Source organism: Mustela putorius, unplaced genomic scaffold, assembly GCF_011764305.1.
Source record: "Mustela putorius furo isolate JIRA1106 unplaced genomic scaffold, ASM1176430v1.1 tig00003913_pilon_pilon_pilon, whole genome shotgun sequence".
NCBI classification, from domain to species: Eukaryota; Metazoa; Chordata; class Mammalia; order Carnivora; family Mustelidae; genus Mustela; species Mustela putorius.
This window is the reverse complement of record NW_025422060.1, coordinates 7,874,799-7,898,292: the sequence shown is the minus strand read 5'-3', so window position 1 is coordinate 7,898,292 and position 23,494 is coordinate 7,874,799. Positions and strand designations below refer to the sequence as shown.

Here is a 23,494-nt window from a genome sequence, read left to right as displayed (position 1 = left end):
AAGGAATGTTTATCCCCAAGCAACGGAACTCTCTAAAATGTTCATATTTCAAAGGAACAATGTCACTAAAAACAACTTTAGATGATGAAAATAACTTCTCTTAATTTTTATCACTTACCATCTACAAAAACCAAAGTAAACTTCAGCTGATACATCTGTGTACAGAAGGTAGATGGTTTACACAGGAATCTATGCTAAAGTCTCCATAATTCCCAATGAAAGACGGATGAGCTGAATAGAGGAAAGTGGGCTCAGGCTGGAGGAGAGGGGAAGGAGAGAGAGAGGCTGAACGGGAACATAGCATATATGGCACTGATGCAGACGCCAGTGTGCACGGTAACTGACAGCCAAGCAAGAAATCCCCAGAAAGAGCCAGAAAAACATTTTAAAGTTAATTCATGCAACAAATCGTACCAAACACACAAGTCGGCCCCTGTTCCAAAGCCCCCAAGCTGGAGGGAACATCAGGACCCAGAGAACAGGCACTCTATTGAACACACATGCCTCTTTGAAACAGCCATGCCGTTTCTCCCTCCAGTTAATTCTCCACAGTTCAAGGATCCCCAAATTCTGAACTCCACGTAAAACAAGGAATGTTAGAAAAAAAACAACGGAAGAGGAAAGAAAGGGGCGTTCAGCATATTTCACTTTCTCTCAGCCTATCATGGCTCATTGATCTGGAGGGGGAGATTGTGGAGATTATGAGTATTACGAGAATTATCAGAAGAAGGAAAAGGAAACAAAACATCTTTCCTTTGTGTGGTCATTGGAAATGTCGCTTACCTATTTAGATGAAACTGGAGGATAAGAGATGAACAGGAGACAAGGTGATGACCCATGACTACAGAGGGGAAGGTGGGAGGACCTGATCTCCCTGCAAGGACTGGAGACAGACATCACATCAATGAGCTGGGACTGACTTCCTGCCCTCCTCTCTCAACACTTCCCCGTTAATTGACCAGTCAGGAAAAGGCACTGCTCAGGTGAAATCCAATCCCCTCTTTCAGACAAAGACGGCAAAGGACTAGCTCTTTCACTATCTGCCACATTGTTCTTAACCGTCTGGAAAATTTAATTGTTATTCACAAAAAAAGATGCTATGGTTCTCTGGCATGGCAAATTGCCTCAAAAACATTCATATATTCTGATGTCTTGGCAAACACTCTTGTTTGTCTAAGCAAACACTGCGTTTGGGAAATAAAGCAAACCATTTCCTCCTTTCCTGGGTCAGATGATCTCCACCCCTCCCCCAGTTTTAAGTGGTACAGGAAATAATGCTGAGAAAATCAGGATCCAGTCAGTCACAAGGGAAAGTGGTATAGTTGAAATATTTGCCAGATGGTATTAAAAAATAATACCTTTCCTTTTTATAACTTAACAGGCACATTCACAGATGTTACCTCATTTCCTTCTCACAACAACTCCATGAAGTTGGCATTATTATTCCTATTTTATAGATGATCACTCCTAGTTTATAACTACGTAATTGTTCTCCCTCCCTCCCTTGCTCTTGCATGCTGTCTCCTGAGCCATCAGTCCACAAAACAGAAGTGATCAAACTTCTTGGCTTGAAATCCTTCCAAAGCTCCTCGCAGGCCACGATAAATTCCAAATGACTTGACATGACTTGAAGGTCCCCATTGCTTGGTCCTCACCTGCCCCTCCCATCTTCAGCCATTGCCCCGTATCAAAACTTTCCTGGCCCCCAGGCAGCTCTCGCACACCTGTTCACACCTTCTTCTCTGACCACATAGGTATGCTCACCCGTCTCGTATCTTCTCACCAAATCACACATCCTCCGAGACTCTGATCATCCCCTGAGAACCCTTTTCTATTGGTCACCTCTTATAGGACGGATCCCCTCTCTTCTGGGCCAACCCGGTTCTTTTGTCACTTAGTTGTTGCACTCCATTGTATCCATCCATTCGCATGTGCATGCGTGCACATATTTAGATGGTTTTATATGCAGAGAAAGAAAGTCTGGAAGGATACATGTTGAACCAGTAATTAATACCTCAAAAAGTGTGCTGGTGGGAGGAGGATTTTCACCTTGCAGTTTTTCTGAAATGGAGTTCTTCATCTGAACCCCCCCCCAAAAAAAAACAGAGAAAAATGATTCAAGTAACTATTTTCTCAGTTCTCCCAAGGAAGGGACCATGCCAGTTGCATAGCACAGAAAGCTAGCTCAGTATACAGCACGAATGCCTTAGGGCATTAGGGCTCGCTCCTCTCAAGGAACCCAAGCAGAGAAAGGGTTGCCATACTGCTCTACTGCCAGATTTTTACAAAGAGGTGCTTTTTAAAAAGTTGTTGATCAAAATCATTAACACCTGGTGCACCAAAATATATCCAGAATGCTGGACACAAAGAAATAGATATGAATTAGTCTAACACTCAAGAAATCAAGAGAATGGGTTGGGTTTCAGTTCTGAAACATCTAACTGCAGGATTTTAGACAGGTCAAGATACTTTCCAACTTGATTTCCTCATCTGTTAAATGAATATTAAAGTATGTGGTCTCATTATCTATCAATAGAAACACACGCCTGCTTAGAGGTAAAATATGATATATATACACAAGTACATATACTATATACAGAGAGAGATGTTGCCTATTAAGAATATAGGTCGGGACACCTGAATGGCTCAGTTGGCTGAGTGGCGGATCCTCAGTTTTGGCTCAGGTCATGATGTTGGGGTCCTGGGATGGAGCCCAGCGTCGGGCTCCACATTCACCTCGGAGTCTACCAGGGATTTTCTCCCTCTGCTCATCCCCCACACTCGTGTGCACGCTCGCTCTCTCTCTCTCTCTCTCTCTCTCTCGAATAAAATAAATAAATAAATCATTAAAAAAAAAAAAAAACCAAGAAAAGAAAATAGAAAAGAATACAGGCCCCGTCAGTAAAGACCAAAATCCAAAGCTTCAAATCATCTCCATTTGCTGCCAGCAGATGGTGCTGTAATCAATGGGAGACTAAGGAGCAAAGACTAGTAAGGAAATCAACTACATCTTAAGCATGCAAGGCAGTTTTGTTGTTGTTGTTCTTGTTAAAGAGTAAGTACCACATGTGATAAGTCTCATTGTGAACTAAGTTTTGCTTTGAATTCTTAAAAACAAACAAACAGACAGATAAACAAACAACAATTAAAACCCTTGTGTGCAGCTGATGATGTTTTTTTAAAAAATGCATCTTAGGAGGCCTTAGCACAATGTAGAATACACAGGGTAGGGGGGCCCGGCCAGCATTCCCTGACACCTGGCAGGGTGGGAATCTGTAATGGCACCCTGTCTGGGAGGGTGGCTCTGTCCCTAGGGGATGCAACACTGGTCATGTCACTTTCCAGGGTCTCAGCTTTCTCATCTAGAAGTTAGCTTGTCAAACGGGATCCTCTCTGAGGTCCTCTCTAACAATCAATGAATTTAAAATTACAATGAGGCAGAGTGTACTGAAGTATGTAGGGGCCCCCAAAGCTTGAATTTAAACCAATATTCGGGATTCTCTAGGAGAGTGTTAGCAGCTCAGAAGCGTGGATGACAACACATGCTTCAACAGCCTTTTCTGCATGGGTTAAGCTTGTCAGTTAGACCTGGAATCGAATGTCTCGAGATAGGAAGCCACTTCCATGGAGAAGACCTCCTTTCCCTGCTTCCATAGCCAGCCTCTACAATGCCACAGAGCAAGAAAGAAATGGCCAACTAATTTGCTTGTGTCTAGAATAGCTCCAGAAGACCTGGCTGAGGTCTGGTGGCCTTTAATCCAAAAGAGAAATAAGTTAGGTCCATCCAAATTAGTGTGCAAAGCCCAGTGCTTGGCATATACTAGCATTCCATAAATGTTCTGAAGAATGAATAAATGAATGAATAGAATTAGGAATCCTGGCCTTCCTAAAGTCTTACACACCAAAGACGCTCAAAAGCTGGATACCTGACTGGAAAGAAAGAAAGAAAGAAAGGTAGGTTAGGTTAAAAGGATTGACTTTATGCTTCTTTCCTACTCCTATTAGCAGCCAGGAGAAGTTACATTGGGTCTCAAAATCGGCTGTATGTTCAAATTACCTGAGAAGTTTGAAAACATACTGACACCCAGGTCCACCCCCAGAGACCTAGGACATGGATCAGGATTTTGTAAGCCTCCCAAGAGATTCGGATGCAAAATTTGAGACCCAATGGCAAATTACTGAGTTAGCAATAAAAACCTTGGCGTGCTACACAAGAATTGCCCACTACATATCTGGGAGATGCTCATACCACAGTCTTCGTGTCCATTTCAGATTTTCTGGGCTGAATACATTTACTTCACAATGGGTCTAATTTAAAGGCAAGGTGTCCTGAGGATAAAGGTTCAAGTCTACTTGGCCAACACATTGTTAGCACTCTTGGGAAAAGAATACAAAAAACAAGCAAATCACCCAGTTAACTGTAACATTGGTTTCTGATATTTCTCAATCACTAACACTAAGACATTTAAGGGAATGTTGTCATTTCTTTCTCCTGATTTTTGGGAACCTTTTGTCAAAGGGAAATCTGTATTTTCTAGATGTTTCAACATGAGACTGGGGGTCTGGAGTCTTGAAGAATGTCAAGGGGCTCTCCTGTCTCAGAACAGAGATGAGACTGTGTAACTTTGATTTACTAGGTCCGCTGATGTGAAAATGCAGCGTGCCAAGGTGTTCCGAGGTCACTGCCGATGATAATGCAAATTCAGAAGCCACACCCATACGCAATTCTTCTGACATGTAAGCAAGCTTCTCGGGCCTGGACACCTCTCTGCAGCTTCATGACACACAGTCTGCATCCCAGACGGAAGACTCTGGGCTGGGATTCAAGAGGCATTTTAGATGCTTACGGCTCTGAACCTTAGGATTTATATGAGCAAAAATGAACAAGGACCAAAACGATGTGCTGGAATCTTGGGGGGATGCATCATTCCCTTTTTTCTTCCCTAGCATGAAAGCCCCATGCTTTCCCCAAGCCGATCCCCACAGTGAGGATCCTGGATCTCTCCACTCGAACCCAGGACCATGCCGAGACCGTAGGTACCCTACCTAGCAGGCTCCAAGGCATGGTCCCAACACAGGCACAGACCTTCTTGCTGACATGGGGACCCAGGGGTGCCACCCATTGCACCTCTGCCTCTGCCTGCTCCAGATAACAAAGCATCTGAGGCCCGGTGAGCATCTCACTAAGCCTGCTAGCATACCATGCTATTTAATCACATGGTGAGAAGCAAACTGGAAAAGAAAAAGATGGGGTGGGAAAGAGGAAGAAGCAAAATAGAAAAGGAGGGAAGTCTTCCATGCATACTAGATACATACATACAAACATACTAGATACAACCATCTAGTATCCATATTCAGACTTCTGAAGGGTTGAACGTGTACAGTAAAGCATTCCTTGCTCTTCTATGAAAGTACCCATGTTCAGAGATAATAGTGAATTGAGCATTCGTCAGCTTTTTCCCATCAGTAATTAATGCTGTCACATAATCTCTTCATATCAGACCCTGGCTTCACAAAATCAGGTGCATTCAAATAGAAAACACCACTTTCTCCAAGTACTCACACTTTGGAAATTCCTAAAAGTGTCTGTGGTTGGTTGTGTACAATATACACATTTTATTTTTTACTTTTTTAAAGATTTACCTTATTTTAGAGAGAGAGAGAGCATGCACGCAAGGGGGGGAAGAGGCAGAGGGAAGAGAATTTTCAGGCAGACTCCCTGCTGAGCACAGAGCCCCACGCGGGGCTTGATCCTATGACTTGAGATCATGACCTGAGCCAAAACCAAGAGTTGGAAGCCCAACAGACTGAGCCACCCAGGTGCCCCATCATATGCATTTTAAAAACACAGAGATCATCTCTGTGAGTGTAGCTAGTAAAGGCGACTCTGCCTTCTTCCTCAAAAAAGCAAGAGCCGTCTCTTCATCACTAAAATTGGAGTCACGATTAGGAAGAACAGCATGTTTTGCTTTGTCGATGGTTTTTTAAAAGGTCTATGATATACACATCACCTTTCCAGCTTACAGTTTTATGGGAGATGGATGTTAAATGCTGAGACAGTTCAGAATTTATAGTTTTATTATGTCCTACTCATAAAAGATTATAAAAACCCAAGGGACGTTAGTTCCTAAGAAACTTCCCAGGGTGAGCTCCAGGGCTATGTGCAAATTCTCAGGAATGATAGTCCTAATTGATGATCGTGAATAAACCAGTTGCCAGATCACCCAGCTGTCTCTTCCCGTAATTGCCAAGGGAATTAAGGACAGCAATTGCACCATGAGGGATGGGGGGGGGGATGGGAGAGATACAGCCACGTGGATTATCCTTGCAGATGACACCAAGGTAGCCAGTAAGGGGAGGATGGCAGTGGCCACACAGCAGAGCAGCCAATGTGTTCACAGCTGGTGAACCACAGAGCGGGGAGGGCTGGGCCAAGCTCGGATCATTCACAAGCCGCCGGGGGCATCTGAGGTGATCCTGCTTTTATTTTCAGATCAAGGCACAGAGAGATTTTACCTCCAAGCACCAGAGTGTATTAGTGCAACGGCTAGACTTCACTGAGGTCACTTTTGGCTGGTGCTTTTCAATCTGGTTTCCCCTGGAGCCTCCAGGTTCTCAATAAACATTTTAGAAACTGCAGTGAAACAGCACTAACTGCACAGGCCCAGGGGTAACAGATACCAGATGTGAAACCGCAGCAGAGAGCAGAGAACAGAGAACGCTGCCATGTTCGCACGTGTCCTCGCTGACAGGATTCGTAGTGAGGTTATTCCAAAACTAAACTAAGAAATTCACTCGGATAAAATACAACACCTCTGACCTGTTTATGTTTGGGGGTTCTAAGTAAGAATTTACTTTTTAAAAGGGTTTTGCTACGAACAAATGAAGATGGAAAGAAAACAAAACAGGGGGGAAAAGGGAAGGAGACAGGAAACCAATCTAGTAAACAATGGGGAAGTGAAGCGAATCACTTCATCCCAGAAGAATACTATGAATATACTTTCAGACACAAAAGGAAGTCCTGGCGCTCAGAAAGTCATTCCTGAAGATACTAATGTATTTTTTTCTTCCACAATCTTTGGCCTCTTTAGAGTTGGTTTTTTTTTTTTTTTAAATCAGGAAGAAACTGCCCTCTTGTTTTTCTTTTTAAGATAATTTGTTTATTTCAGAGAGAGAGAGAGAGAGCGCGCACAAGCAGCAGGAGAGGCAGAGGGAGAGGGAGAAGCAGACACCCCATAGAGCAAGGAGCCCAATGACATGGGGCTCAATCCCTGGACCCTGGGATCATGACCAGAACCAAAGGTCGATGCTTACCCAACTGAGCCATCCAGGTGCCCGCTGTCATACCCTATGAATGGCATACCATGTGCTTCCCCAGGGAGGAACAAATAAATACAATTTTTTTTTTTTTTTAAAGAAATGAGGGAGAAACTAGCAATGCAATAGTAGGGACAGGTAGGATGGTAAGGGGAGAAATCATTACACACATGCACACGCACATGCATATGCAAACATACACATACACAGTTTGGAGGCCACTGTCCTCAAGCTCACAGGGTTGGGTCTACAGGATTGGAGGTACTCACAGAGGCTGGGGAACACTGTGTAATCTACTCTGCAGGCAGAGAACCTGGCAGAATGATTTATCACAGGGAAAGGGTGCCAAGAACACTTGAGGGGCAAAGAGACAGAAAGAATAAGGGCGTGTGTGGAGGAAGGAGCAAAGCGTGTGCCTCCTGAAAAGCACACACAAGCCTGAGTCAGGATTACTTCCCAGTCTGCTGGTGCAAAAGCAGAAGGCAGTCGAAGGCCCTGCGTGGATGGGTGCTGCTAGATTTCAGGAGCGTTAGGGGGTGGCAGGCTCTACTTGAGGGAATGAAGACTGGCAGTTCTAGGATCTTGCAGTAAGGAGGTGGAGTTAGAAGAACCATCTGGTGGTTTTTCCTCTTTTCTGTGCGTGTGTTGTTTTTTTTTCTCTCTCTCTCTCTTTTTTTCTTTCTTGGGAGGGTGAGGAATGGGGCTGCTGATGGATGTCGCATGTGGAGGTCTAACATGGTTTAATGATGAATAAACATGGAGAAGATCTGCTTCATAAGACAGCCCACCCGATGTCATGAGGGCCACTATTGCACGATGGTGGAAGCATGTGGAGGGAGAAGGGGAAGGGAGGGAGAAACACGACTTCTCACTAGCACCACGGTCCTTTCCCAAGCTCACTGCATTCCTTGGTGGAGAATCCTGGCACATTATTTGCAGAAAGCTTGGATAAAATTCACAGTCCTAGATTTCATAAAACATTGAGAGAGTACCTACAAGAGCCAGACGTGAGGCTAAGGGACTGGGGGACATAAAGACAAATAAAACACAGCCCCTGAAACCCAGCAGCTCTCAGGCCAGTGCGGGAAAACAGATGTGCTTCTAAACATCACAATACAGCACAACCAATGTCCTTTCAGGAAGCTGGCCGTGGACTACGGAAACACAGCCTGGGTCTGGGCACTCTGGCAAGGCTACATCCCAGGAGCCAACAGTACTCTGGGTTTCAGCAAGTTTGAAAAGGGGAAAACAAAGAAAAGAGCATTCCAGAGGGAAGGAACAGCATTTTCAAAGACATTAAAGGTTGAGGTAAGCTGTGCTGGGACATAAGAGTCCTCAGGTAGGTGGGGTTCAGGGGAGATGTGTCGAGGAGGGTCCACTGGGGACGTGACGAGGGGCTTTGGTGCCGTTCAACATTATGGGTTTTATGCAAAAGGAACTAAGAAGCAGTTTGCAAGTGTCAAGATCCAGCTCTGAAAAAAAGGAAATAAGAATGTTTTGTTTTGCAGGCATATTTAGAGTGAGCAATGTGAAAGAGTTCCTTAGAAACCATGCTTGATGCCCTACCCCAACTCTCGTACAAATGGCCTAACTTTAAACAGGAAATTCGCTCCACTTTTGATTTCCCAAGTGAAAAGTTCATCTGCACGTTTCTTTCGTCATGAACAAGCATAAGAAGTCAATTTGACCATAGTGTAAATGTCTAGATATCTTTGGGGACTGAGGCTAATTCAGGAGCTCTTAATAGGTAGTAATGGAAAGACTAGAGTCTCACGAAATGTCAAGTTCATGACTCTTTCCACTGATACTTTTTTTCCCTCTAAAGGAAAAGGGGACTGTGAAAAAGAAAACATATCTGTCATTATCTGGGGTTTTGTTCCTCAGAGTTTCCCTACATCTCCAGAATTGGAATACCACGACTGCTGTTGTCTCCCGGAAAAAACGAAAAACGCACTGCACATATTGGAAAAGACTTTATCTCTGTCAACCACAAACACTTCGAATACAGAAAACACCAGTTACTTAATGGAATTTCTGATAATCCAGAAACCCACGTAATATTCCTTGGGCTCCTATCACACAGCCTCTGGCCATTTATCAGTCTGGCCTCTCTTTCCTTTCAGAGATATATCTACCTGCTCTTTTTCTCCTTAACTGTCATTCAAATTCCATACCTAATAAAAACAGAGACGGAGAGTCAAGGCCACCAACCTCACGGCTGCCTTTCTGTACTGGCGTGTGTTCAAACTCAGGCCAAGCACAGATCTTAAGAGATACCAAATAGAACACGGTCTCCCAGTGAACACATGGCCCCTGATCGTCACATATATTGGGAAAGAATCTTTGAAGTAGAGAATAAATAAAGCAAACAGAATAACCCTAAAGTCTGTCTACTGGATGGGTGGTAAGGGCCATCTGTTCACCAAGCTCCCCCCGTAATATATAAAGCACAAATATTTCCAGCTCTACGCAATTCTACTCAAACACCTTTGCTAGGCCAGTGGAACCTGGGAATCACGTATATTTTTTAAAAGTCCTCAGCCATTCTAAAATTCAGCCAGGGGCACCTGGGTAGCTCAGTAGGTTAAAGCCTCTGCCTTCTGCTCAGGTCATGATCCCGGGGTCCTGGGATTGAGCCCAGGGTTGGTCTCTCTGCTCAGCAGGGAGCCTGCTTCCTCCCCTCTCTCTCTGCCTGCCTCTCTGCCTGCTTGTGTCAAATAAATAAAATAAAATCTTTAAAAAAAAAAAATTCTGTTCTAGCCTGCCCTCCATTTACAGATGGAAAAATGAGGTGACTATCCAATAAACTCTGAGCTCGTTTTGATGACAATATGTCCCAGTAGATCATTTCTTTATTTTCTATGAAGAAACAATTCTTTTATATAGATGAAGTGATAAATCAAGACAACAAAATATTAAGTGAGATACGTTCTAACTCTTACCAGGTTTGTATTTTGGATTCTCAGATTCCTTTCAAGGTGGTGGCATGGAGAAAATCTCTGGGGTCAAAGGCGAGGGCACACACACTGCATGGAGCATCTCCTTGGCCCTGTGTCCTTGACCCTTATAGACGCCACATCCAGGAGAATGGCACAGCATGGCACCAGCTGGAAGGAACCCATGAACCAGGGCTCCTCTTTCCTGGAATCAGGATAGAACCTGCCCCAGGGAAAGCCAGCCTCTTTCCTTCCCCGTGTATATTCACTTATATAGCGATGTCTACAGATTTCCACGATGATACCTTCTCTACTAAGTATCAGCATACAGAACATTTTGAAGGAACTTGTTACGTTTCTAAAGAAAACGAATCCAATATGACAAAGGACGGAGAATTTCTAAAGTTCTAAAGTATGAGAATAATTTCCTACAATTAGCTGGATAATGGCATTTGTTTTCTTGTTCAGTCTCTTATTTTTTGAAATCACTATCGTGTGTGTAGAGCTTTCTCCAAGCAGGCCCCTGGGTTAATCACCTTTAAATATCTTACTAGAACAACAGAAAATGCTAGGAAAGGCCCATTACCCTTGTTTTACAAGGAAGGAAACAGATTTCAGGGGATTTAGTAATTGGCCAAGGTTACTTAGATGGTACATCTTGGATTCAAAACTCTGAGTTTAACCTCTTTCTATACAGGAATTGCCTTTGAAATGAAAATATGGATATATTTCTTCATATTTCTTTCAGAAAAGTTAATTTCCCCAGAGAAACGGAGTTTTACTACTTCTGTAAGAGCATACCAATATTATTTACATGAGGTTTTTTTTTTTTTTCATGTTTCTACTTTATCTGTAATTGTGGTTAGAGAGGGTTCTTTCAAGCTACACAAGTCAGGGAGAAACTATGAGCTATTAAAATGAAAGAATATTAAAGGGTCTCACAGACATTTCAGGAAATTACTATCCTAACATCCTTGAAAAAACTATTTTAAAATCGATTACAAAAATGCTTTACTTCAGAAATCACCTCTTATACTAAGATTCAAGGTTTCATCCAGTTTCTGGATTAAAATACACAGCAGAATGAAAAAGAAAAGGAAGTAATTCTTCTCATAGAAATTTATCTTCTGTCCAGTGGAAGATTCTAAACAAAAGCTATTTGTGATGTTTTAATTACTTTAAAGAGAACTAAGCATGTGTGAGAAATTACAGAAATTCTTCAAATAATATGCAAGTAACTGAAATACAGTCGGATAGCCTCATAATAAAAACGGGACAGATTAAATTGTAACGTTTCCTTGGTCCTATTTACAAGACAGATTTTTAGATGAACTTCCTACAGACAGTGTGGTGGATGCTAGGTTGCCCCTTACCAGCTATGTACCCCTTCCTTCATTAAATTCTTAATTTTTCACTGGGTCCACATTGCTGACTCACAACTTGGGCCTTGGGGAAAAAGAACTCTATCCCTGGCAGTAAGACTGGGGCATCTGGCTCAGGCCTGGAGCAAGGACGCAATTGCTCTAGAAGTGGCTGGCTGCCATCTTGTGAGCAAAGAAGAAACTCTAGAACGATGCTGTAGACAGAAGAGCAAAGAAATGGATGGAAGCCAAGGTCTTGATCTCAGTATTGTTTTACTGAATCAAACCAAATATGACCCATCCTGTCTTTGGGGGATCAGATGCATCAACCAAAGTCCCCTCTTGGTTATTTGTGCCAACTTGAACTTTGTTTTCTATTGCTTACACCAAATGCGTCCCAGCTGATACAGATGGTCCAAAAGGTCAAGAAGTTTGTATATTTCTAAGTTGTTTCATACGTGCAAACAAAAATAGTGGTGTATTTCTAGGTTTAAAAATCCAGTTGGGGAGGCACCTGGGTGGCTCAGTTGGTTAAGTGTCTGACTCTTGATTTTGACTTAGGTCATAATCTTAGGGTTCTGAGACCAAGCCCCGTGTAGGGCTCTGAGCTCACCAGGGAATCTGCGTGAGATTCTCTCTTTCTGCCTTTCCCTCTGCCACTCCCCCTACTTGCCTGTGTGTATGCACACGCACACATGTGCCCATAGGCACATGCTCACTCTCTTTCAAATAAACAAATAAATCTTTAAAAAAAAAACAAAACAAAACAAAAAAAGAAATCCAATTGAAAAGCACAGTGGTAGTGCAGGAATGACTATGTCATTACTACGGATACTGGCTAAAAACAGCAGGGAGTAAATGGCTGCTAGCGTCAAAGAGGACGTGTGGGAAAGTGGGGAAAGTGTTCGTAGCCCCTCACACACTTGAAGAAAATGGTCAGCCACTTAAACACATGAAAAGAACAAGACAGAAGAGGACGTGCACTTTGGAACGATTTCTGAGAGACCTGAGACACATAGTAAAGGTCAGGTGCCATGCAAAGTCAGCTCTGCAGAACAAAGAAGTTGATTTAAACCATTTGCGAATATTATGTAACCTTTAAACAATTCCACTTGGATTTCTGGATATCAGAAATCTCCTCTTAACATACAAGACTTCTATGTGAGCAATCTGATATGCATTTCCACTTTCTTCAGAAATAAAGAAAAGAGCTACGGAAGGCAGCCTTTCGGAATATTAACATGAAATTAATATTAATTTGTAATGACTTATGAAAAAATAATGTAGAAAGTTATTTCTCTGTGGGATGACAGGAGACACGAATCAGAGCTTGCACTGCCGGTAAGGAAAATGTATAATTTAGTTTGAAAGGCCTAGAGCCCCTTCAGAATCAGAAGAAAGCCTCTACATTTGAGGTTACTGAAATTCCAGGAGAAGCTCCTAAGCCCAGATGGCTGAGAAGAGCCAGGAATTCTGAGGAAAGGGTGAAGACAAGCCAAGCGCGGAGGCAGGAGCAAACCACCAAGAAGGGGAATGAAGACAAGCCAGCTTCTGAGGAGAAGGGTCATAGAGGTTTCCAGTGATGAGTCAAAAGCTTTAGGTAAGGAAATATTAAATTTGATGGTGTATTAAGATGTTGAGTTATCTGATTTGTCACAAACATAAAAGGAACTGAATGTCAGTGTTAAATGTGTAGTCACTTGGCATGATCCCTGGGTTTAGCTTGTGTTTATTTTGTTGACTCATGCTAATGGAAAAAGAGACATTTATTTTTGTTTAGACATTCCAAGAGGTAACTCTGTCCTGTTTGTTTTATTCGGGCAGCTCTAGTGGAAGGGGCAATTGGGTAAGAGGCCTGGTGGGGGAGGAAGCCCTTACACCCCCAAAGAGGCCTAGCTCGCACCGACCACATGAGAAGAATGTGTCATTTGCCAAGGAGAATAAGTAAGTTATCCCTAGTTTTTACAGTCATTTGGAAAAGGGAAAGTTATGCAACCCACTCTTCCAAGACTACTTTTGACTCATCATTTTTTTTTTAACCTTGAATATACTAGGAAAAACTTTGAAGTTTTTTTTCATAGAATATTCCCCTACACTCCCTGGAAATGACTATAGAGCATTCTTCTGTGTTCTTCCCTATTGTCAAGATCCAATCAAAACTAGAAACCCTAAAATAAACTTAAGAGAGTGGGTGGAAAATCAAATTAAAAGTATAAAAAACATGGGAAAAAAAAGAAACCGGTATTAGGGTAAATTTAATTTATTGTGTCATCTATTATTGGTAGGATTATTTTTGAATCCAGCTTCTGGCCATATGTAAATTTACTAAGTATGCTTTTCATGCCTTCTTCTAAACTATTTCTTTTTACAGAATTGGGGGGAAAAATGTGTTCTAAGCCAGCCCTGGGGAAAATCCCTAGAAATTTCCTTTCAGGTCCTACTGTCCACTGATGCACAGCTTTGGGGCATGACTGCTCGACCATCCATTTAAGTGTGATATTACTTTTCTATCTCACCCACAAGGATATTCATTAATTCATTCACAATCATTTATGGAAACCTCTAATGCTGCAGGCCGTGCCCAGGCTACACCTGGTGACTCTCAGCCCTGGCCTCAGGGAGATCACAGTCTCATCCGTTGATGGGCCAATTAATAATCACAACACACTGTGACAGGTATGGCATCTCTGGTTTGTGAGATTTCATCTGGGTCAAAATTTTGCTGAAAACTCAATGCTGGCTCTATTCCTACTTCCTTTTCTTAAGGTGCTCATGGCCCATTTCTTCCACAATGTGTGTTACAGTCAATATAGAATCAACTTACTCCTTAGAGTCACGGATTTAAACGTTTCTATTATTTAAATATTTACTTATTTTTATATCAAAATAGTAAATGAAAGCTGTATTTTAAGACAAAGGATATCTATGATGACTGATAAAGTACTCTTCCTTTTTTAAAAATTTTTATTTATTTATTTTAAGTCAGCTCTATACCCAACACAGGGCTCGAACTCACGACCCCCGCAAAGGTAAAGAGTCACACACTCTACTGCCTGAGCAAGTCAGGCGCCCCTGAGAGCACATTCTTGAAAATTAACTCAAAAGAAAGAATTTACCTAGGATATGCAGTTTAGAGAGAGATTCCCAGTCTTTTACATGTTCATGCTCCTGTCCACATTCACAGGCTGAAAAAAGACCCGATTTGCCAAGCGTTGCAGTAAAAACAGAGCTAGGCCACGTCCGGCCAAGTCAGTCACAGCACAGTCACAGGAGAGCTTCAGTCAGGAATATTCTCAGAGAATGTGTAAAAAAGTGTGCTTAATCTTCTCTTGAACGATTACAGAGAGATCAAATTGCCTGATTTTTTTTCTCATGAAACAAAAAACCAATTTGGTTTGTCCCTTTCTAACATCCTGATGGTTTCCACAGAGAAAATAAAGTACTACTAGCTGCTGGGATTTTGTAGCTGGTGTGTCTGCCCCGTTTACCCATCACCAGCTCCCCAATGGGGCTCAGCGCCTTTGACAGAACGTACGTCCGCCCAGAAGGAACGTATAGAAAGCTCTGCACTGGTACAGGGAGGCCCCCCTCCTGTAGGACAACCAACAGGAAGGATCCCCCGTTTCTACAGTGAGGGGGCCTGGGAACGGAGGGGCTCCTTCGCCTGCTGCATACCATGGGGACAGGCTTTCTCAATCATATCCTTTTACTTCCCTCCCACTCCCCTGCCCCCCCCCCCCCGGCAAAACCTGTAACTTACACAAAGCCTCGCCTAACTGAATGGGATGAAGGCAAGCTGACAGCAAACAAAATCCCAAATCAGGAGAAACATTCTTACGAGCAGAGTGAATGGAAAGAGTTTTCTAGGAGCAGAAATCACTGGGTCTAGGAACACAGATTCTCCTCAGTGAGAGGAAGGAGCTGTTCCGTGGAATAATAATAAGGACATCTGTCGGTTTCTATTATCCAATACAGTTTTTTTCCCCCTCTCATTAAAGTCAAAGAATTTGAGGGACTAGTGCTATCAGAAATCACCAATGATTCCTGCAGATCTAGCAAGGGAGTTTCCATGTAAAATTTTAGGTGCATAGAAGTCTCCAGTTGAACACCAGGGATACAGATAGAATCTTCAATTAAGGAATATATATCCACGAGTCATTGGATTGTTACATAATAACCCTTTTCCACAGAGCACTGTGATGAGAAATACCTAGGGGCTTAAATGATCTAGTAATGAATGCAGTAATATGCAAATCCATGTAACTAAACACATAATAAACAGATGGACAGTGAAAAACAAAATGTTAATTAAAAAGTAAATAAACAGTACATCTCCTTTAGAATACGTTTTCACAGGAGTGTGGCCTAGAGCAAATGGAGATGAACATTCTCCTGGGGTTTCCTGGGAGTAGGGGATCAGCTGAATGGTCTAAGCCCTAAAGCCCTTTCTGGGTCTGATCCCATTTCTTGAAAAACTTTTTCTTTTTCTCTATAGCTGTAAAGCAAATAAAAGGAAAGTGGTCTTTTTCCTTCTGATGCTGAAAGCCCTGTACATCGCTGCCATCTGAATTAATGAATGTATACATGTGGCGCACAGATACTGAACACCTTGTGTGTTGCAGGAGAAAGGGACAAGGCCCCGGCCCCAGGAGGATGACAGACAGATGAGATGGCTCCTGTTTGTCCTAAACATTGAGAGGTAAGTGGTGGTGAAAGGGACAGTTGTGGTGACAAGGCGGCCACAGAATGTGTCTCTTAGAGGCTTCCCCCACGGTGGAGGGAGGGGAGAGTCTTACCTTTCCCCTCCTACACTTGTCCCACATTTACAGATCTGATGACACAAAACACGGAGCTGGGAGGAAGGTCCAGAAAGGCAGTGCCCAAGGGAGTGCACTCATTGCTTCCGCAGACATTCACGGAGCCCGAGGACAGAGTTCAGAGCAAACGCTCTGGCCCAGGCTGTCTGAGGGAGACCCCAGTGGGGAGCCTACTCTGCGCTGTGGGTTTACATGTCAAATCAGGGTTGTGGGATCATGCAAGAGGGGAGCCTGACTGGTTGCAGACTTCCAAATGGAAATGAAGGATACAGATGAAAGCCCAGGAGGCTTTACCCAAGCAAAGGGGGGATGAGGTGGGGAATAAGGCAGACAGTGGCCTCCAGAGAGAGAAGAGCCTTGGCAGAAGGTGGGGGGCGGCAGAGAGCGTGGTGCATGGTGAACAGCATGGAGTGGTTGGATTATAAAAGGCCGGGGGTGGGGATGGGGAAAGCTGGTGGAGGCAAACAGATGAGGCCATGAACAAGGGCTTGATCATGGACGGCAGCCAGGCCGGGAGTTTGGACCTCATCCAGATGGCCACACAGAGCCATTAAAAGTTAATCCGAAGGGGGTCACATGACAAAAACTATAGATCTGCAAATGAAAAAAACTGAAAAAATCAGCTGGGAGCTTGGCCTCTGTCAATCCCTAGCCCTTCACATTGACCTTTGGGTCAGTCAATGAGGGTGGTGCTACTGTGTGTGTGTGTGTGTGTGGTAGGGGGAGGCAGAGATGGGGGTAGAGAGGGGGGAGGTGGGGGCCCCTGCAAATAGGGCAGGCACCACTGCCTTCCCTTCCCTGAGGGCCTTCTCACCGCAAGGATTTCAGGGAGCTCCGCCCGCTTCCACCATCATTCTGCTGCCTGTGATCTCTGGAGGCACCAGCCAGCAGGAAGGGTGACAATGGGGAGGTGGGGAGGAGTGTCCCGGCTTGGGACATTGGGCAGTCATCCCCTCTCTTTAATATTAGAAGCCAGCTTCTGCCTTTGCAGTGTTTTCCCTCTTATTTGCATGTCAAACTAGAGAAAGAACATGTTTCTTCATTCTTTTACCATATGTTTGATGTTACCATCTGAGTGATAGGCCTTAATATAGCACCGCAGCCTCATAAAGGGAAGGAGCCGAGGATGCTTTAACTGCTAATTCCTAACCATGTTCTCTAACAGACTGTTTCTTCCAAGAATAAAAAAGATTGCTAACATTTGCACAATTTTATGCAACTGACTTATGCGTGCCCCTACCCCCCACATCAAAATGAGGGCACCTGTATACTGGCAAGTCCAGGAACACCAACACTGGGATCTTCCCCGGACCTTCTCTAGTATTAACATTTCCACCACCCTCCTCCGCATGCATCCTGGCCAATAACGAGATTCAGAAGGAAATTTATGTCCTATCACAGATGGCACTGTCAATGGGCAAAAAGGTACATGTAACAGTGAGGACATTCACAGCCTCGCGTTAGTTAAAAAAACAAACAAACAAACAAACAAATGAAAAAACAAAAGCATGGCTTTTTAGAAGGGGAATATTCTCAACAGACGTACCCAGTCATCACATTTTGGGAGTGTATTTCCATGCTGGCTTTAAAAAGAAAATATGGTTTTTATTTTCAGGTGTTTTTTAAAGGTGCCTGTTGTGTTGGTACTCACATTTATTGATTAGGAAAATCTGAGCACAAAGGAAACATGCTTTGCATTCTGAGACAAAGTGAGCCATGCTCTGATCTGTGCTGAAGACAGTGACTGAGAGAAGGCAAGATGCCAGAAACCGAATTTCAAGCTGAAAATCACCAGTGAACAAGGAGGGGAAAATCCCAGGGCTTTGGAGGCAGTTGAGTTCAAATTCCCATCCCCACGCATGCTAGCTGAGGAATTTTAAGCGGTTAACCCCTCTTTGTCTGTTTTCATGGGCAAAAATAGTGTGTATAATGTCCCCTGCTGGGATCAGGGTGACAATTAAATCAGATAATGTGTAAAATACCTGGTGTCTTGGCAAAATAAAACGTGCCTATATAGTAGCAAGGGAAGCTATACCAAGTCCAAGGCCTTTGAGCAAGACAAAAGGAGAATGTGGCAGGACGTGGGGGATGGGTGTATGTGATGTATTTCATGCCACTGAACCGTATACTTAAAAATGGTTAAGATAGTAAATTTTATGTGTATTTTACTGCAATTTAAAAAAAAAAAAAAAAAACCAAGGACAATATGGAAAGTATTTAAAACGTGTGGATGGAGAAACTCAGAGCAATCAAGGGGGGATTTCTTCCACTGTAAATAGGCTGGGTTTCTTTCCAGCCTAGTGAATTGTTTCTCATTACTGAAATATGCATTTTAAGTAGTGAATGGGTAGTAATAAAATGTTCAATGGAGCATCATTTAACTCTAACGTGAAAATGCTGGGTTTTTATCAGGAATCACCTATTTTAGGAGCAAGAGAAGAAAAGAATTAATCATTATAAGATAAAAGCCTTAGTTCTCCAGATCATTGCTCTTGCTCTGAACATAGGTTTAGTGTTTATAAATAAAACCAGTTTTCCTGCATGAAAACATGTAGGCCTCATTTCTACTGGCCATGGACGTTTGCAGGACAGTGTACCAATAGACCTGAATCGTAGACAGGCCTCTTCCATCCCTGGGAAGGTCCGCTGGGCCCTCCTGTCTCTCAGCAGTGTGTTGGTCCCTCCACCTACCCCCAAACTGAGCTCCTGAGGGCAGGAATACCCCCAACCATGCTCCCGCAGGAGGCCATGGGCTCAGAGGGCACTCGGTAAACTGGTGAGTGAATACAGCATTATATTTACTCCAAATGGTTTAGTCTGAACAGTGTTGCACTCACTCAGATGTTCCAGTGATTGTATTCATTAGAACAAACCAACAACCGCGAGATTCTGTAAGGAGCTAGGGAAGGGAGGAAGCAAACACTTGCCGGGCTGAAGTCAAAGGAGAAGGCAGACATCTGTGCTGCTGTCCCTACCACCAGGATCAGGTCCTTCCCCGCACAGTCATGGTGCTGGGCTCTGCGGCTCTCAGTGCACAGTCCACAGAGAGGCCTCCCAGCCCCCAAGCCTCTCACCACCATGGCATCCTCTCCAGATCCTTCACAGCACACATCAACTTCTGCAATTATCTGGCTTACTGTCTACCTCCCCCTGCCATATTAACTCCATCAAAATTAAGACTTTGTCTTGGTTTCTATTGAATCTTGTCTCCTAGCTTGGTACTGGCACATGCTGAATGAATGAATGAACAGATAGAAGATTGAACAAAACAAATCCTAATCTCCTCCTTATGCTGTCACCCAAGCCCCACTGGATACAGTTACCATCATGACCTCCAAATGCCTGGTTTATGCTACGATGAGGTTCCCTCCCTCCCCTGGGAACCCTGAGATGCCAGCTATCAAATGGCAGGGAAAGGGACAGGAAATGAGCTGTTAGGAAGAACAGCTGCACCAGACTCTAGTTGCAAGGACACGGGACATCGGTATCTCAAAAAAGTCAAGAATCATGCTGACACTCAGTGGAGAAGGTAGATCAGGCAGCTCCAGGGGCCTGGGCATGGTGTCTCCTGAACAGAACGTACAGAGAAGAAGGATGTTCCACACCAGCTGGACAGGAGACGAGAGTTCATTGGTCTCCATGCCACCCAGCCATGTGATGAGCCTCAGGCCCCCCATCCCCCGACTTTCCCAGTAGACCCAGAACCTGAAGGGCAATTGGTAGAAGGACAGGACTGTCAGGTGGGGGGTGTCTTATGGCCTCAAGCAGCTGCCTGTTATCCACAGCGCCCCCATGAGGCCACAGGGGATCGGATCCTCTGTCCAAGGGCAGGTTGGGCTAAATCTGAAAACATTTCTTTCCATGTGAATGTTAGACTTACGGAATCCCAGCCTCAGAGAGTCAAGTAATCGTAAAAGGTCAGAGCATCCCTGATGAAAGCCTGTGCCTAACAGCCTCCAGAAAAAGAGCTCTGTGACTTCCTCGGGACCAGGTTTCTACAACTGCCCAGCATGGGCCGTGTGGGTATCTAACAACGCTTATTGCTAAGAAGCTCTCTGTGCCTCATTGCTCTTGAAGTTGACCTTCTCCAGTTTCATCTTCGGCGGAGACAGAAGTAACAGGACAGAAACCTCAGTTATTAGAAGGCCGTTGTTGCTTCTCAGGGGAGAAAAAATTGCAAACCCCTCCACTCCATGAACCCTCTCCTATAATACATCCTTTTGTCTACTTTTCCTGCTCCCCCTGGTGTCTCTCCCACTCCCCCACTTTCTCCCAAAGTGGGGCAGCCAAAAGAGAATACACCACTCCATTGATGGGGCCAAGAGAAAGGAGGGGCTTCTCTCTGTCCCTGCTCTGCACTTACATCACTATCAAACCAGGACATGACTAATTCACTGTGGTCAGCTTCCTGGGGCCCCGCAAGGAGAGGCCACAATCTGGAAGGTCACTCCAACTTTTAGGCCAGGCACGAGGCAGCAAACAGCGAGAACTCCTATGGCCCATCAGAGGGTCAGAGTTCCAGCCTCTGACCTTCTCAAAGTCCCATTTCCTTCATCTCTACAATGGGCGTAACTACACCAAATGGCCTTGGTCCGGGTTGCTGTGAGTTTCAAATACATGTGGAGACACTTATAGCAGGTACTAACCCTCAGGAGCCTCCCCATACCATTAGGATACATCCAGTCTCTCCAGGATGTCCCATAAGGCCCACCACAGGATGGTCTCTCCAGGATGTCCCATAAGGTCCCACAAGCCCTTCTGACCATTCAATTCGCTGTCACCCACCACATGGGTCTTCCTGCTGTCTGCCAACACTCAAGTCATCCCTCTCCCTTTCCAGGCTTTCACATCTGTATTTCCCTGCCTGGAATTCTCATCCCCAGATTCTCCATGGCTGGTGCCTCACACTCTCTGTTGGTGCAGGAAACCATGACCTCCTCTGATCCCCCACCCAAAATAGTCCCATGTGAAATGGGAAAGGGATCAGGGTGGGAAAAGGAGGCAAATCTTAGCTACAAAGTCTGTAAACCACAGAGAAGTCTGAAATAGAGTTCGGTGGAGCCATAATCAAATAGAGACCTCATCCATCAGCCAGGGAGGGAGCGGGGGGGTGAGGGGTGGGGGGGGGGGCTTCGTTCCAGCCAGAGACAGATCAGTTCTGCTAGACTGGCAACAACCAAACTTGGCATCATGCTTTAGAGTTTTTATTCATTTATTCATTCATTGGACAAATATTTATGAGCACCTCCTGCATGCCAGGGTCAGGATAGAGACAGAAAGAATTTCTGCTCTCATGGTGTTTGTATCCCACTGGATAAACTTCCTGAGAGCGGCCAATGCATATCCTCAAGCCACTCCCTGCCTTCACGTCCTTGTATTTTCTTCATAGCACATGATCTGAACCATTCCCTGTTCTGAAAAATAGCTCCTGAACAATGATGGATATGGTCTTGATTTTTTTTGTCCACATGCAATAGATTGAAACCCTTTTTACTAGGATTCACCCCTGCCCTTAAAGTACCTACTCAAAGATTCTTTACTGACAAATATCTTACACATACAAAAGTCACCACGAGAACAGCAAAACAGAGCTCTACTGACCTGCACCCTAAAGAAAAATTTATTAAGGGCTGGATATTGTGTTATACAGGAAGTAGGTACTATTGGGTCTCCAAGAAGGGGGATTTGGAGGGTTGCTTAGGTCTGGAGCGAAAGCTGACTGGCAAGATGAAGAAAGGAAATCTCACAGGGCAGAACGTAGATAAGGAAAGAAGAAAAGCAGGGTCCTACCCACGGTCACAGTGGGGGGGGGGTGGATAGGGAGGGATGGGGGTTCACGAGGAAAAGCAAGACAGAAGTTCCAGAGGCAGAAGTGAGCCTGGCAGCAAGGAAAAGATGTAGGGAAGAAGGGGGTGGGCATTGGGGGGGTTGGTATGGCAATGACGCAACAGATAACCAAGTGATAAATGGTTTCTAGAAGCAAGGGGAGGAAGGTGGGCTTAATTGTTCAAATCCTACATCCTTAGGGTTAGAAAGGACTTTGGCGCTCATTCACCAAAACTATACCCACAAGCCCACTTTGGGAGCTGCCCTGACATCCCTCTGAGCTCACTAAGGAGTAAGAGATCAGTTCAAAGTGAGGTCCTGTCTTCTGCCGTCCACGCGGTGGTGGGTGAGTGGGTGTCCAGCCCCTTCTGTACCCGGAGCTCCTCGCTTAGATGATGCTACCAAGCAACGCCTGTCCCAGCCCAGAGAAATGGAACATCACAACAAAATCAGGAATTCCACTGTTCACATATTGTAAGCATTACCGTTTGGCACTTTTCTGCAAGAGATTGTGGAGGTTGAAACAAAACCAGAGGTAGAGAATATGTCCCCATCCATAATGACTATAATCAAGGTACTCCCACACAATGAGCTCTTCACTTCTCAGCCACACAGAAGGCCTCTAACTTTGCTCCGTGTGATGTTCTGACAACCTCGACGTGGGAACACCATACAAGAGAGCTAGAAGAAAGGACAAGCCTTTAGTTCTGTTTCTCTACTCGTTTTGCTTTATATATAAATGTGTTTATTGTCATCCTGGGCTTTCAGTGACTTGGAACAAGATGTTTCCATGGCATCAAGTGGAGTGCAAAGTTTATTGCATAAAAGTCACAGATTGTGGGCGCCTGGGTGGCTCAGTGGGTTAAGCCTCTGCCTTCGGCTCAGGTCATGATCTCAGGGTCCTGGGATAGAGGCCCGCATCGGGCTCTCTGCTCAGCAGGGAGCCTGCTTCCCTCTCTCTCTCTCTGCCTGCCTCTCCATCTACTTGTGATTTCTCTCTGTCAAATAAATAAATAAAATCTTTAAAAAAAAAAGTCACAGATTGTGAAATCACAACGAAATAAGCCCCCTGGTAAATTAGATGGAAAAGTAATACTTGTTGTATGCTTTTTTGTTAACTAACAAATAAGAACTCAGCATTTTAAGTGAAGACGGTATTGCTCTGTGTTTTATCTTTCTTCCAGAGTTCCATAACACTTGCTAGGACAACTGAGTTATTCCAAGACCAAGAAAGTCT

General features: G+C 44.2%; 1 protein-coding gene across 5 annotated transcripts in view; it reads right to left on the bottom strand.

Moving 5' to 3' along the window:
- CAMK1D (calcium/calmodulin dependent protein kinase ID) overlaps window positions 1-23,494 on the bottom strand; it is a 430,562-nt gene that overhangs the window by 175,882 nt on the left and 231,186 nt on the right. The window contains exon 1 of one of the 5 annotated variants that reach the window (XM_013047017.2): window positions 784-889. The exons of the other annotated variants lie outside the window; for them this stretch is intronic. Coding sequence (XP_012902471.1) covers window positions 784-839 — 56 coding nt within the window. The 5' untranslated portion in view covers window positions 840-889. Of the gene's footprint in view, window positions 1-783; window positions 890-23,494 lie in introns of those variants that run through there. 5 annotated transcript variants of the gene reach the window in all.